Below are 15,643 nucleotides of genomic sequence, written 5' to 3' on the forward strand. Positions count from 1 at the left end.
GCAAATATATTAATAAAATAAAATATGATAAGAAATATAAAAAATATTTACTTTTAATTTTAGCATCTTTACCTGTTAAGCTGGGGTCAGTCGTGCACTGTAAATTTTTTATACCGACCTAACTATTAAAATAACAATTGTTAAAAAGCGCCAATGTGGCGCCATATTTCCCTACCAACAAAGTTTCTTTTAGGCGGTGTATAAGCGCCTAAATATAAGCTGTACTGTACGTACTCTATCGGCGCACACAACGCGGAAAATTTTGCTCGAACGCAAGTGACCCTACCATGGCTAGTAAGAATAAAGATTCTTGATTCCTCAGCCAAGAACTCTGCGTTGACAGTAACAACATACTGTCATAAAAAAAATTAGAACTAATAGACATAAAACGTAACAGGTTGACAATGAAATTTTGTCTTGCATGTTATTTCGTTATTATGTGTTTCATTGTGAAAATGTGATTTGTCTCGTATTTAACAAATTCCTAAAAGTGGGTCACAAGCAGTTTTTTGGAATTTAATATATAAAAGCATATTTTTCATTTCTTTCAACAGCTGTCCGTGTTTTCCTGTTTGAATAAGCTTCAATTTAGTAAAAGTACTTCTTACGACTATTTACTGATTGTTAGAGGAGAAAAGTCGAGACCCAGTTTTTAAACAACTATTTCAAAGCAATCTTGTTATTCTGTTTTATCCAAATTGTTTATTTACAAATACCACAACAAAAATGTTTACCTATAATTTTTCGCTTATGACATTACAAATTCAATATAGTCGCGGCAAATAGTCAAGGCCAGATGATTACAATGTTCCAAACAATTTTAACATTTAAAAAGTAACAGACAAAATCGTTACTTTTTATGTAACAGTAACGAGTTACTTTTGAGAATCAGTAATGAGTAACGATAACCATTTAAACGCTGTGTAAACTACATGCATAAAGGCAAATTTTATCTATAAAAATAAATTAAGAATATGGGCCCAAATCTTTTCATGATCGCATTATGAAAAACAACAAAGCTGAAACAAACCTGAGGGTAAGTAATAGGGGCTAATTTCTTGTCTTTCAGACGCTCGATGGTCTCCTTGTCCTCGCGCAGATCTAGCTTAGTGCCAACCAAAATAATCGGAGTGGCAGGACAATGATGACGTACTTCAGGATACCACTTGGCGCGCACATTCTCAAAACTCGCCGGGTTGACCAAAGAAAAGCAAATCAGAAAAACATCAGTTTGTGGATAAGACAGCGGACGTAATCTGTCGTAATCTTCCTGGCCCGCCGTGTCCCATAGACCAAGATTAATCGGTTTCCCATCAACCATCACGTTCGCGGAGTAGTTATCAAACACCGTTGGAATGTACTCCCCGGGAAATGCATTAGTGGTATAGCTTATCAATAAACACGTTTTACCCACCGCACTGGAAAAGAAACAGAAATTAACAATTAAGATGCATAGTCAACCATTAATTATCTTACTAAAATTATGAACAAATTAATAAGGAATTACTATCTTGTTACTATTCTTACTTATATATAAAACAATGATAACCCTGCTTATACGCATAGAATGGAGAAAAAGTACAAAAATATCAAAATATCTCAAAAATTAAACATTTAAAAAAAAAGTATTTCGGATAATAGTTATAAGATTTTAAAAGATCTATTTACTAATCTTATCAATTTGACCTTGGATGGCGTCGCTAAGGTCATATCAAAATCACATTAACTTTTTTAAACACTATTTTTGATTCCAGAATCTAATAGCTGATGTCAAGAGCTTTCCAAAACACTATAAATAAGTTTATTTTCGTTAAGTACTTTTCAAGTTATGAAGCTTGAACGTTACAGAACACTAACTTTGAAGCCTCACAACTCGGAAGTATTTAATGAAAAATAACTTCTGATGAAAATTTACAGGGTTACAATAGTGTCATAAAATTTACTACATAACACTAAAAACGCCCATTTTATCACCCCCAAAGGGAAAGGGAAGGGCAAAAAAATATTAAATACAATGTAGGGTCGTGTGAGAGCTCGTTTGAAAGGCTTTTTCAAAATAAAAACAACGCAATGTCACCGAGGTCTCTACAACTTTTTGTACAGAGTTATGATCATTTAAACATTGAGATTTCGCTGTACCGTAGGGCCCACGACGAGGACGTGAGAAAAACTTTCCGGACTGTCACGTACTTGCAAAGCGGTATTAAGAGTAGTTGTTCGCGGTTCGCGTAATTCAAGAAACGACATTCATCCTCTGATGATCCGTGCTCGCTTAATCGGTCAACCGATAAATTAAAGCATGAATTATTCCCAAAACCGTAGCACTGCCGTTGACAGCGCATGTGTTCTTAGTTTTTCGTTTCCAGGTTCTTGCTCAAAGTTTGGATGACAAATACGGTTGAAATTGATTTCAATGCCTCCACATTGCATTCAAGATTTTTTTGTCCCCCCCCACACCCCGGCCACCCCAAAATAGTATTAAGAGTATAAATAAGTTTCCGCCGTTTCACAAAAAATGGCGCCACTAGTATGTTATGGTTGAAATTGTCTGTTATAAAACGTTATATCGTAAGGTTGGACATCTGGCAACAACATAACCTTAATATTAGCGATTTTGTATCAGCATCATATATCTTTTTTCGTGCGAAAATGTCGAGTTTTGAGCCGGATAAGCGTCATTTGCGGGAGCTTTTGATTTACTTCTTTAATTTGAAGAAATCTACAGCCAAAGTGCATCGATTGCTTGTAGAAGCATATGGTGAGGCTGCCTTAAGTGAGAGAAGTTGCCGTGAGTGGTTTCACAAGTTTAAGAACGGTGAATTTGACGTCGAAGACAAAGAACGTAGCGGAAGGCCAAAAGTGTACGAAGACGTAGAATTAGAAACATTATTAGATGAAGATTCGTGCCAAACGCAAGAAGCACTTGCATTTACATTAGGAGTGACTCAACCAGCAATTTCACATCGCTTAAAATCATTGGGAAAGATTCAAAAACAAGGAAACTAGGTTCCATATGAACTGAAGCCGAGGAACGTTGAACGCCGATTTTTCACATGTGAAATGTTGCTTGCCAGGCATAAACAAAAGGGTTTTTTGCATCGTGTAGTCACTGGTGATGAAAAATGAATCCACTACGATAACCCAAAGAAGAAGAAATCATGGGGACCACCTGGCTATGCTTCAACATCGACAGCCAAGCCGAACATTCATGGAAAAAAGCTCATGTATTTGGTGGGATCAGCTTGGTGTCGTGTATTATGAGTTGCTCAAATCGAATGAAACCATTACTGGGGCTCTCTACCGAACACAATTGATGAGATTGAGCCGGGTATTCAAGGAAAAACGTGCCCACTACTATTCCAGACACGACAAAGTTATTCTTCTGCATGATAATGCTCGTCCACATGTTGCGACGCCGGTCAAAACCTACCTGGAAACACTCAATTGGGAAGTTTTACCCCACCCGCCGTATTCACCAGACATTGCTCCTTCTGATTACTACCTGTTTCGATCGATGGCGCATGGCCTGTCTGAGCAACACTTCACATCATATGAAGATACAAAAAATTGGGTCGATTTGTGGATAGCTTCAAAAGATGAAGCATTCTTCCGACGCGGTATCCGTATGCTGCCAGAAGAGATGGAAAAAAGTAGTGGCTAGCGATGGACAATACTTCGAATAAAACATTAGGTACCGTGTTCTTTCACAATAAATGCCAAATTTTTGATAAAAAACGGCGGAAACTTATTTATACTCCTAATACAATGGGCATTTTTTGTGTTACGTGGTAAATTTTGTGATACCATTGGAACCCTGTAAATTTCAATCAGAAGTTATTTTTCATTAAGTATTTTCCGAGTTGTAAAGCTTAAAAGCTACAGTGTACTGTAAGCTTTAAGCCTCATAACTCAAAAAGTACTCAACAAAAATAAACTTATTTATAGTGTTTTGTAAAGCTCTTAACACTATTAGATTTTAAAATAAAAATAGGGTGTTTCATTTAAAAAAGTTAATGTGATTTTGACTTGACCTTGGCGACGCCATCCAAGGTCAAACAAATAAAATCAGTAAATAGATCTTTTAAAATCCTACAACTTTCATCTGAAACACTTTTTTCTAAAATATTTAGTTTTCGAGATATTTCGCCGTTCCGGTACTTCTTCACCACCCTGTATATTCTTCTTTAAAAAATTTAATAATCTTCTAAATTCTAGCAAAATACACTTTTATTTTAATAGCAGTGATCTAAAAGATATAATTTGTTTTAAACAGTAATAGATAATAGAAACGCTTGTATCAACGTTAAAAAACATAAATTTAAGAAATTGGTCAGAATGACGAGTTAAATAATTCTAGATGTCAATTAAATCTTTATTACAATAACAAGCATAAACGCAATTAATTCGGTACGTTTCGGTTATACTTACAATTAGCCTTTCTCAGCCGATATTAATAATTTAAATAAACATGTTGAAAAATTTCCTTTTACAAATGACAAACAAAAAACAAAGAAAATATGAAAAGTACAGCCGCTCAATATGCAGTTCAAAGATTATTACATCGTTGCTCACGTAATGTTGTTATAGCTGGAGAATCCGTGACACCTCCCGGCGACGCTTTTTATTGTGAGAACAGATTCACTAATCCATCTCTTCATTTATTGACAATGTAAGAAAGACGTCAAAATCCGAACTCGTCAAATGACTACATGATAAACAGCGGCACTAACATGGATTCATATGCAATACTTGATGACGGTAATTAGCAAAAGTTGTCTGTACAATAAAAGGAAAAATAAAATTATATATAAAATAATACGACTCACTACCGCATAAGATAAATTAAAACTTACTGTAATGTACATCTTGAAAAACAAAAATTATGTGAGCAAATATAAATGGCTAACGATTTTATTGACAGACCAAGCACAAATGAGGCAGAGCGGTAAACAAGATTGATATTCTATATCTCTGTTTTTGACAGAGTCAAACAAATGAAAATATTGTACTTGACGAGACGAGCACACAAAACACTCGCAAAGGGAAGAACAAACACAAAATCATTAGACACTCTTTTACGAAAAGAAACACTGACTTTAATCAAAATAATTATGTACAATTCGTAGCGGAATTATTTAAATATCGCTTGACAGCTTCGCGTCCCAAAAGAGAACCAAAGCCGGCCGCGTTTCTTCTGTCTAATCGATGTTTCTTCTCAGCCAGCTTCTCAAACTCAGCTGAAGAACGGGCATAACACTGCTCCCCTTTTTTAAAACTTGTCCCGACAAGCACAAAGTCTTCTTACATCTCCAGACCTCTTGTTGTCTCTAAAACCCATCTGAATGTTATTGCTTACAAGATTCCGACTCTTCCTTGGATCCAAACGACACTACTGGAATTTTTGCTAATTGAAGAAATCCTCCTCTCTCAAAAAATAACCAAAAGAAATCTTCTTTCATCGAAAACTTCGAGCAAGATGGGGGTATCTACAGTGTCCCAACGTCTTAAAAGACTCATGAAGCTCCTGCTTCGGCATTTGCCCTCAGTCCCACGGGAAAAACCACGGCTCAAAAACCCGGAACGAGGCAGTCTTCTTTAAAAAAAGTACTATAGTGATCCTTCACATAAAAAACGTTGTCTCAAAAGATCCTTATAACTAAAACAAAAAAAAACAAAATCCGATGAGTACTCAATTCTAAATAACAAAACCCTGCAAGAAAAAACTTTAAAATCAATAATTCTTTTCTCTTATATATTAAACAAAATTCTAAGATAAAATTTTCCCGCAAAAAACTCAAATCTGACAACTTTCTGCTCTACCCTAGGCTCTTGTCTTAAGTTACCAAGCGCCGTCCTTTGCGATTCAGAAGAAAAAGAATCGAAGTTCACTCTCAGCTCCTGACAAAAAAACAATCTTTAGAACTCATCTCCCAAGGCAAAGATTTCTAGGGAAGCTCGACGACTTCTTGCTCTACCCCGGGCTCCTACCACAAGTTATCGAGCGTCGCCAGTGTCACTCCCAAACCAACACCTTTCTGGCAGAATAACAAATCTTAGACTCTTCTGCTCCATTCCCAGCTTTTGCCACGGGTAACCGAACATTATCCTCTGCAATTCAGACCAAAATGACAACTTACTGCTCTACCGTGGGCTCCTGCCACAGGTTACCGAGCGTCGTCTGCGTCTGCAATCACAATCCACTTGACGACCTTCTGCTCTACCCTGGGCTTCTGCCACAGATTACCGAGCGTTGATTCAAGCAATATCAAACAAAAATGACGACTTTCTGCTCTCACCCGGGCCTCTGCTTCGGGAAACTGAACACTATTCGTTGCAAATCTATTCCCTTGTGCCAATCCAAGAAATTCTAAAAAAAAAAAATCAAAACTTATTTTCAGTTTCCAAAGAAAGAACGATACTTTCAACCCGTCCTCCAAGACGTGGACTTCCAGGATAGCACGACTTCCTGCTTTATCCCGGGCTCCTGCCACAGGTTACCGAGCGTCGCCCGTGTCATTCTCAATCCAATACCCTCCAGGAAGAAAAAGAAACGAGAGAACGTCTCCCCCCCCCCCAAGACAAAATTTCAATTCCGCAAAGAAATTTTAAGCTAAAACTATAACTCTCTCTATTTACTTAAAAAAATTTTAAGAGGAAACGATACGTCATGCGTCAATTAAAACAATAAAAATCAATAGATGTAAATACAAGCGTAAAATGCGTTTGACAAGAATATTTTCTTCCTCAACCAAAGACGTGCCAAAACAATGCGAACGCAACGCGTCCCCTCGTTCTTCCAACGCGAAACTCCTCGCGCACAAGCAACGCGGACACAACACGTCTCCAATATTCAAAGCAAAACTTCCCGCACGTAAATAAACATTTTTGGAAGGACTTAGCTGTATCTTCCAAAGACGTAGCTCTCTATCGCGTTGACAAAATAACGTCACTAACTCCTTCCAACGTTGTACAAATGGATTGCTCCTCACGCATCTTCCTCAGCACCTCTCAAATTGAACAAAGTACAGCTTCTGTCTCCGCCGTCTCCACGCGAGGGCTCTGACATTTCACCAAACGCGTGCAAATTTGCTTTCTTGATTCTGCTGATTCATTTTCATATCCTTGAAAATGGTCCGAGAATAGTCGGACGAGCCCCCAAAATGTTGTACTCGACGAGACGAGCACACAAAACATTCGCGAAGGGAAAAACAAACGGACAACACAAAATCATTAAACACTCTTTTATAAAAAAAAACACTGACTTTAATCAAAATGACTATGTACAATTAATTCGTATCAAAATTATTTAAATATTGCTTGACAGCTTCGCGTCCCAAAACAGAACAAAAGCCGCGCTTCTTCCGTCTAACCGATGTTTCTTCGGACAGCTTCTCAAGCTTAGCCGAATAACGATCATAACAATATGTATCATGTAGAAGTTCTGTATCTTTTTGAGAGTTAGTTTGCTGTTTATTATGTATCATTTCTGAAACTAATCTATTTCTAAAATTTGGTTCTAAGTCAAAAATTTTTATTTTTTCCCAGCCAAAGGTGTGATTGTAGTTTATTCGATGTTCTGTAACTACAGAATGTTTTGAAGGATCGAGCTTTATGTTGTTCATGTTTTCTCACTTTGGTCCTCAATTGTCTTATTGTCTGACCACATATGTAGCATCGCAATCATTATAATCAATTTTATAGATGACATTGTTATTGCAGATACAATTCGTTTTATCTTAGTGTACTTTGATAACGTTACTCATTTTTTCGATACATCTAAAGCTAACAGTGAGTGCATTTTTGTTTATTAAAGATATAGTTATCTTAAATATGTTCTGGATGTAGGGGATGACAAAAAATTTTTTTGTGTCTTCTTCATTGTCTTGATTCTGAGTGGATGAATCCTCACTTTCTCTGGACGTTATTTATCATTTTTATCCCAACATCCGTTACGACAAAAAATTGATATTATTTTCAATTTGGTAGACAGAGCAATCTTGTTATCACATCCTACCTTTCATCAAAAAAACTTAGAAGTAATTGTAAATTTGCTGTTAGAAAATGGATATCCTGTAATTTTATATTCAGACATATTGTAAATAGAAGCAATAAATTATCACAAAACTATCACTAAATTCTGTTGAGAATGCATCCACTCAAAATCAAGACAATAAAAAAAACACAAAATTTTTTGTTATCCCCTACATCCAAAACGTATTTGAGATAACTGCATCTTTAATAAACAAAAATGCACTCACTGTAAGCTTTAGGTACATAAAAGAAATGAGTAACGTTATCAAAGTACACAACAATAAAACAAATTATATCTGCAATAACAATGTCTATAAAATCGATTATGATTGCGATGCTACATATGTGGGTCAGACAATGAGACAATTGAGGACCAGAGTGAGAAAACATATAAACAACATAAAGCTCGATCCTTTGAAACATTCTGTAGTTACCGAACATCGACTAAACTACAATCAAACCTTTCACTGGGAAAAAATAAAAATTCTCGACTCAGAAATTTTAGAAAAAGATTAGTTTCAGAAATGATACAGATTAAACTGCAAACTAACTCTCAAAAAGATACAAAACTTCTACATGATACATATTTTCATTTGCTTGACTCAGTCAAAAACAGAGATACAGAATATCAACCTCGTTTACCGCTCTGCCTCATTTGTGCTTAGTCTGTCACGGCAGTAAAATCATTAGCTGTTTATATTCGCTCACATAATTTTTGTTTTTCAAGATATACATTACAGTAAGTTTTCATTTATCTTATGCGGTAGTGAGTCGTATTATTTTATGTATAATTTTATTTTTCCTTTTATTGCGCAGACAACTTTCGCTAATTACCGTCATCAAGTATTGCATATGAATCCACCTTAGTGTCGCTGTTCATCACTTGACGAGTTCGGATTTTGACATCATTCTTACATTATCAATAAATGACGAAACGGATTAGTGAATCTGTGTACACAATAAAAAGCCGGGAGGTGTCACCGATCCTCCAACTATAACAGCATTACGTGAGCAACGATGTAACAACCTTTAAACTGCGTATTGAGCAGCTGTACTTATCATATTTCCTTCCTTTTTCGCTCGTCATTTATAAAAAGAAATTTTTCAACATGTTTATTTAAATTATTTATATCGGCCGAGGAAGGCTAATTATAAGTATAACCGAAACATACCAAATTAATTGTGTTTATGCTTATCGTAATAAAAGTTTAATCAACATCCAGAATCATTTAACTCGTTATTCCGACCAATTTGTTAAATTTGTGTTTTTTAACAATTTGTTTTTATGATAGAGTAACTGTACCCTTTATGATTTACCTAAGATTTACAATTTTTTATAATTTTTTGCTAAATTCAAAAATAGAAAACATTTCTCAACATAAATTTAAACTACAGAACAATTCCAAATATTCATGTAAGTGGAGAGATTTTTAAAACAAATACCATATTGGATACATATGTATGTACTCAATATAGACTAATTGTTATTCTTTTCTACAAAAAGTGTTGATAAAATAGATAATGTGATGCAATGGATAATGGCTAAAGTAATCCTATATTACATTTATAAATTTATTAATATAATGACGTATTTATTGACATATAAAAATATACAAAGAATTATTTTTATCAATGTTCATTAAGTAAAAATTGACTTATCTTAACTTCTTCCCCTTACAATCATGATTTATGAATCATAGTTTAGTAGATAAATTAAAATTTATAATCCGGAGTAATATTAGGATAGAATAAATAAGTTTCCGCCGTTTTTTTATCAAAAATTGGGCATTTATTGTGAAAGAACACGGTACCTAATGTTTTATTCGAAGTATTGTCCATCGCTAGCCACTTTTTCCCATCTTTTCTGGCAGCATACGGATACCGCGTCGGAAGAATGCTTCATCTTTTGAAGCTATCCACAAATCGACCCAATTTTTTGTATCTTCATATGATGTGAAGTGTTGCTCAGACAGGCCATGCGCCATCGATCGAAACAGGTAGTAATCAGAAGGAGCAATGTCTGGTGAATACGGCGGGTAGGGTAAAACTTCCCAATTGAGTGTTTCCAGGTAGGTTTTGACCGGCGTCGCAACATGTGAACGAGCATTATCATGCAGAAGAATAACTTTGTCGTGTCTGGAATAGTAGTGGGCACGTTTTTCCTTGAATACCCGGCTCAATCTCATCAATTGTGTTCGGTAGAGAGCCCCAGTAATGGTTTCATTCGATTTGAGCAACTCATAATACACGACACCAAGCTGATCCCACCAAATACATGAGCTTTTTTCCATGAATGTTCGGCTTGGCTGTCGATGTTGAAGCATAGCCAGGTGGTCCCCATGATTTCTTCTTCTTTGGGTTATCGTAGTGGATCCATTTTTCATCACCAGTGACTATACGATGCAAAAAACCCTTTCATTTATGCCTGGCAAGCAGCATTTCACATGTGAAAAATCGGCGTTCAACGTTTCTCGGCTTCAGTTCATATGGAACCCAGTTTCCTTGTTTTTAAATCATTCCCAATAATTTTAAGCGATGTGAAATTGCTGGTTGAGTCACTCCTAATATAAGTGCAAGTGCTTTTTGCGTTTGGCACGAATCTTCATCTAATGTTTCCAATTCTGCGTCTTCGTACACTTTCGGCCTTTCGCTACGTTCTTTGTCTTCGACGTCAAATTCATCATTCTTAAACTTGTGAAACCACTCACGGCAACTTCTCTCACTTAAGGCAGCCTCACCATGTTTCTACAAGCAATCGATGCACCTCGGCTGTAGATTTCTTCAAATTAAAGAAGTAAATCAAAAGCTCCCGCAAATGACGCTTATTCGGCTCAAAACTCGACATTTTCGCACGAAAAAAGATATATGATGCTGATACAAAATCGCTAATATTAAGGTTATGTTGTTGCCAGATGTCCAACCTTACGATATAACGTTTCACAACAGACAATTTCAACCATAACATACTAGTGGCGCCATTTTTTGTGAAACGGCGGAAACTTATTTATACTCCTATTAAAAATCTCCCCACCCCCAAAAAAAACAAGTGCATATACTCATTATTAATGTAGGCCATATTGATCCTACCTTATAAAGTTTTCTTTCTACAATTATAAACAAGACGTTATAATAAAAATATAAATTTACTACAGTGTATTGCAAAGCATAAATGTAAAATTATAATACGAGGGCAAATCAATAAGTACCCATGTTAGACGCAAATTTTTCACAAAATTTTTTAATTTTTCAATATAATTCTCTTTTAATAGAATACACTTTTCCCAACACCCCTGCCATTTTCCTAACCCGTTCGAAAAATACGACTCGTCAAACTCTGCAAAATAGGCCTATTTCGTCAATGACATTCTCATTTGATGTAAATCTCTTCCCACTTAGCCATTTTTTCAAGTTTAATAATAGGAAGAAGTCGCATGGAACCAAATCCGGAGAGTGCAATAGCAATTCATAGCGCAATTTAACTGTGGCTGCTGCGGAGAAGTGAGCTGGTGCATTGTCGAAGTAGAACAGAAATATTTTTTGCCAAATAAGGCCATTTTTTCTTCAATTCAACATCGAATCGGTCTAATGAATCAGCACAGTACTGCTCTATGATAGTTTTTCCCCTTTCCAAATAGTTGATGAAGATCTCGCCTTACGCATTCTAAAAAACAGTGGCTATCACTTTTCTGGCCGATGAGACAGTCTTCTTCAGAGTATGTTTGTTGAGTGAAGTTCACTGTTTTGACTGTTCCTTGGACTCCGGTGTGTAGTGATGAATCCATGTTTCATCAACGGTTACGACTCGATGCAAAAACTCCTGCAAATTGCGCTTAAACAGCTCCAAACACTGCTTCGAAATTAATAGGCGCATACACTTGTTGTTCACCGTAAGCAATCGTAGCACCCATCCGACCAATAACTTTTTCATTCCCAAGTTATCGTGCAAAATATTGAATGCCGTTCCGTACGACACGCCTACGGCCTCTGCTACTTTACACACTTTCATTCGACGATCAGCAAGAATCATATCGTAGACCTTTTCAACAATTTCCTTGGTAACCACGTTTGCCAGGCGGACTGGGCGCTCCTCATCAAAAACAGATGAACGACCACGTTTGAATTCATTGAACAAATATCTGACATTTGTCATATAGTGTATTCGATTTGTTAACTCGATCATACTCTGAGTCAATGGTTTGTTCTTTTTAGTTACAAAAAAAAGATAAATTATGCAAAAAAATGCAGCTAAAAAGAACAGACAACTTTAAATCGAATACGCTATAGATGATAAAGGGTTCATAGACGACATCCAACTTCGTTTTTATTTCTTCGCACGTTTTTCCGTCCAAAAATAAAAAATAAATCACGGATTGATATTGCTGTCTTTCCAGTGTATCGAAAAACATCAAACACGCTTATTACAAATTGCTGTCAAATCAAAACTATCGCATTCTGAAATTTTGACGTTTTAAAGATGGTAGTACACGATACACGTGCTAATTTGCATCAGCAACTCCGCCTTCAAACATGGGTACTTATTGATTTGCATTTGTAATATTAACTGCGGAGATTAATAATCGTTTAATAATTATAGAAAGTAATTTTCTCATAAAATATTAAATCATGAAAAACATAATAATAAAAATTCTACTTTTGTTGTACGTTGACTTCACTGTCAACAAAAGACTACATAAATTGAGTAGTCAATTGTTGCAAACAAATCACATTGACAGTGTACAATATACTAATTATTTGTTCAATTCACCATGTAACTACTTATACTTTGTTCACAACAAACATTCAAGTCTGTTTATGCAGATAGCATAGTGGGATAGCATAGGAAGAGCATAGCGTCTTACTCAGTGCTAGAAATGTAAATATGGCATGCTGGGGCTTATTATTAAAAAATTAAACAGGTAAAATAATCTCTACATTTCAGTGTGATTAAATCAAAATTGTAATTTAAATTACACATCTGGGTGTCTATGATTTACGAAATAGTTAAATCTATGATACAAATATATTTTTATTAAAGATTATTTTCATATTAAGTACTATAGTAATAATAATACACAAAACAATAATGTATCTAATAAGTTTAAAGGGAAAAAGTCATGTAATCGGCCAAAAAAAGCTGAATTTCATACATTTTTTTACGGCACAAGATTTTAAATGAACAGTCCATAACTTTTCTCACATATTTCATATAATTCGTACAAGTAAAAAAAAATTTTTAAGCCAAATTAGTTCAAATATGGCGACGTAATAACGCTCTCCAATTCCTGGTTTTTGAGGGGGTCAAATGGCGTGTAATGTAGTATTTCATTGTGAAATAAAAAATCGAACAAATCTGTCTTTTTAATAAAATTACACACTTGAAGTGCCTAAATCCAATAGTAAAAAATACTAAAATAAAAATTCTACGCAATTTAAAAAAAAAAATGTCAAATTTTCACATAAAATTTTCATTTTTATCATGTAAAAAAATAGTTTGGATATTTTTGCAAGTTTTATAGGCACTTCCGGTAAAGAATTTAGTAAAAAATAAACATGCACCGTTTCATTGTCAGCTATACTGATCGAATATTTGTTGAGTTATATTGCACGCCATTTTAAAAAACGTAGTTTCGAGAAAAACACGTTCAAAGTTTGAAACGCACGTGACTATCTATTAGACGCGCACGTATAAATTTGTCTGTAGGATCGTTAATATGTCTATCTCCAATATGTGGACATAAATTCTTGAAATGTTTTATAAATTTATTATGTTAAATAAAAATTTTATTTTAATTTTTTTATGGATTTCTGTGTACTTTATAACAATTTGCTCAGATTTTTCAAAAATGTCATTTTTCTTAAAATTCCCCTTTTCTAAATTTCTGAAAAATTACAAATTTATCTTATATCAAAACTTAAAACATATTTAACAACAATAATTTTTTTACAGTTTTTTCAGGGGAAAAAAGTTAATATTTAATAATACGTGATATTACTTAATCTCGTTCAATTTAGAATTGTGTTATGACTGAAAATTAATTTGGCGCGCAGTTCATTGAACTTGAGGAAAGTATATAAAATCACATAGACAATACAAGCACGAAGACCTAGCTACGACCATAGTAGACATTCTGGTTCAATTTGTGTTGATACAGCAACGGTCAAAATATCTCTCTCTACTACTTTAAAAATGTTTTTATCACTTTTATAAAGTACTTTTCAAGCCATTCAACTTTCATTTAGAACATTTTTCTCTATCTCTTATAGTTTCGACAATATACGCTTCAAAAGAAAAAACGAATTTTTTTCAAAGGAGTGTTTTACCCCCTAAAAGTGCGTATGGACCCGTATAAAAAACTACGTGTCTCTTATTTTGACCTAGAATACAACATATTCAAAGCTCATCAAAATCGAAGTGTAACACTTGGGTAGGTTTGTTTGTATTTGTTGCAAATTCAATCTATTATGTTATTCGTTAGTATGTAACATCTCAGACTTGGTTAGGTACTGCAATGGCGTGCAAATGTGAATGAAGGTAGAGTGAGGCTAAGTATGAGTATTGTAGTAGATTAGAAAAAAATTAGGAAAGTAAAAAGATATAAACTAGAGAGGTAGGCGGGTAGAGAAGACGGGTAATTAAAGGCAAAATTAGGAGAAATGGATTGTAAGGATATTAGAAGATATAAGAGAGAGGAACAGGAATAGATTAAGGCGGAGAATAAGGCGGAAGAATCTGAGAGAGCCGGTAAGGTAGGAAGGTAACGGAATTAAACAAGGAAGGTAAGGAAAACAAAAAAGAGTAACAGTGTGCAAAAAGAAAGAATATTAAGAGAAATATTAGAGAAATAAGATGATAGAAACAAAAGCAGAAACAGCTATAAGAAGAAAAATGTGACAGGTAACGCAAGAAATCTGGCAGAAGAGTGTATGAAGAAAGGATGGCATATTGTAAATGAGAGAATGAATGAATGGAAGGAGATTGGAAAGAATGTATAGAGGTACGGAGATGTTGAAAATGTAAAAAAAAAAAAAATCTAAAGATATAGATGAATGTATAAGTAATTGTTAATTAAGGATCCTGAGAGGCTTGGTATATAAAAGAGACAAAGGAAACTCAGATCACCAGCAGTTGGAGATTGAGGTTATAAAGCATAAAGGATGGAAAAAGAGGTACAGGAAACAAATAAGAAAAAATATAAAATAAATATATAGGACAAAAGACAGAGGTGTAAAGAGAAAGGAAAGAGGAACCGGAATTTTAGTAAGAATTAGAAGAAAAGAAGGCTGTGGATTATTAAAAAACAGTGAACGGAACCAGATCTTTTGCCTTTGAAGATTGAGCCTACAGAAGTTAGAGAAGAAATAGAATAAGATAAAATAGGAAGGAAGAAAGAAGGAGAAAAAAGGAGAAGGAAATAGAAACAATCGTATGGCACAAGACAGCAAAGGTAGATGCAGAAAAGACAGGAACTGACAAGAAGATGCTTTCAATTGCAAAATACGAAATGAGATGAGCCTTAGTTTATTTAAGAGGAGAAGTCAAAGGTATAAAAAATGTTAGAGTGTTTGCGTGCATGGGTTTTCGTTTCAGAAAAATTTGCATGTAAAGTTTGGC

General features: G+C 34.8%; 2 protein-coding genes across 3 annotated transcripts in view; both read right to left on the reverse strand.

Annotated features, from left to right (window-relative positions):
• LOC105205509 (ras-related protein Rac1) overlaps positions 1 to 15,643 on the reverse strand; it is a 48,808-nt gene that overhangs the window by 22,508 nt on the left and 10,657 nt on the right. For both annotated transcript variants that reach the window (XM_011174880.3, XM_026138213.2), the window contains exon 2: positions 1,031 to 1,418. In XM_011174880.3, coding sequence (XP_011173182.1) covers positions 1,031 to 1,418 — 388 coding nt within the window. The remainder of the gene's footprint in view (positions 1 to 1,030; positions 1,419 to 15,643) is intronic.
• Positions 11,298 to 13,893, reverse strand: LOC113004563. Its single transcript, XM_026138214.2, has one exon. It carries the CDS (start codon positions 12,209 to 12,211, stop codon positions 11,765 to 11,767), a length of 447 nt encoding a protein of 148 aa, XP_025993999.1. The 5' UTR covers positions 12,212 to 13,893; the 3' UTR covers positions 11,298 to 11,764.

This window comes from Solenopsis invicta, chromosome 5, assembly GCF_016802725.1.
Source record: "Solenopsis invicta isolate M01_SB chromosome 5, UNIL_Sinv_3.0, whole genome shotgun sequence".
Classification (NCBI taxonomy): Eukaryota; Metazoa; Arthropoda; class Insecta; order Hymenoptera; family Formicidae; genus Solenopsis; species Solenopsis invicta.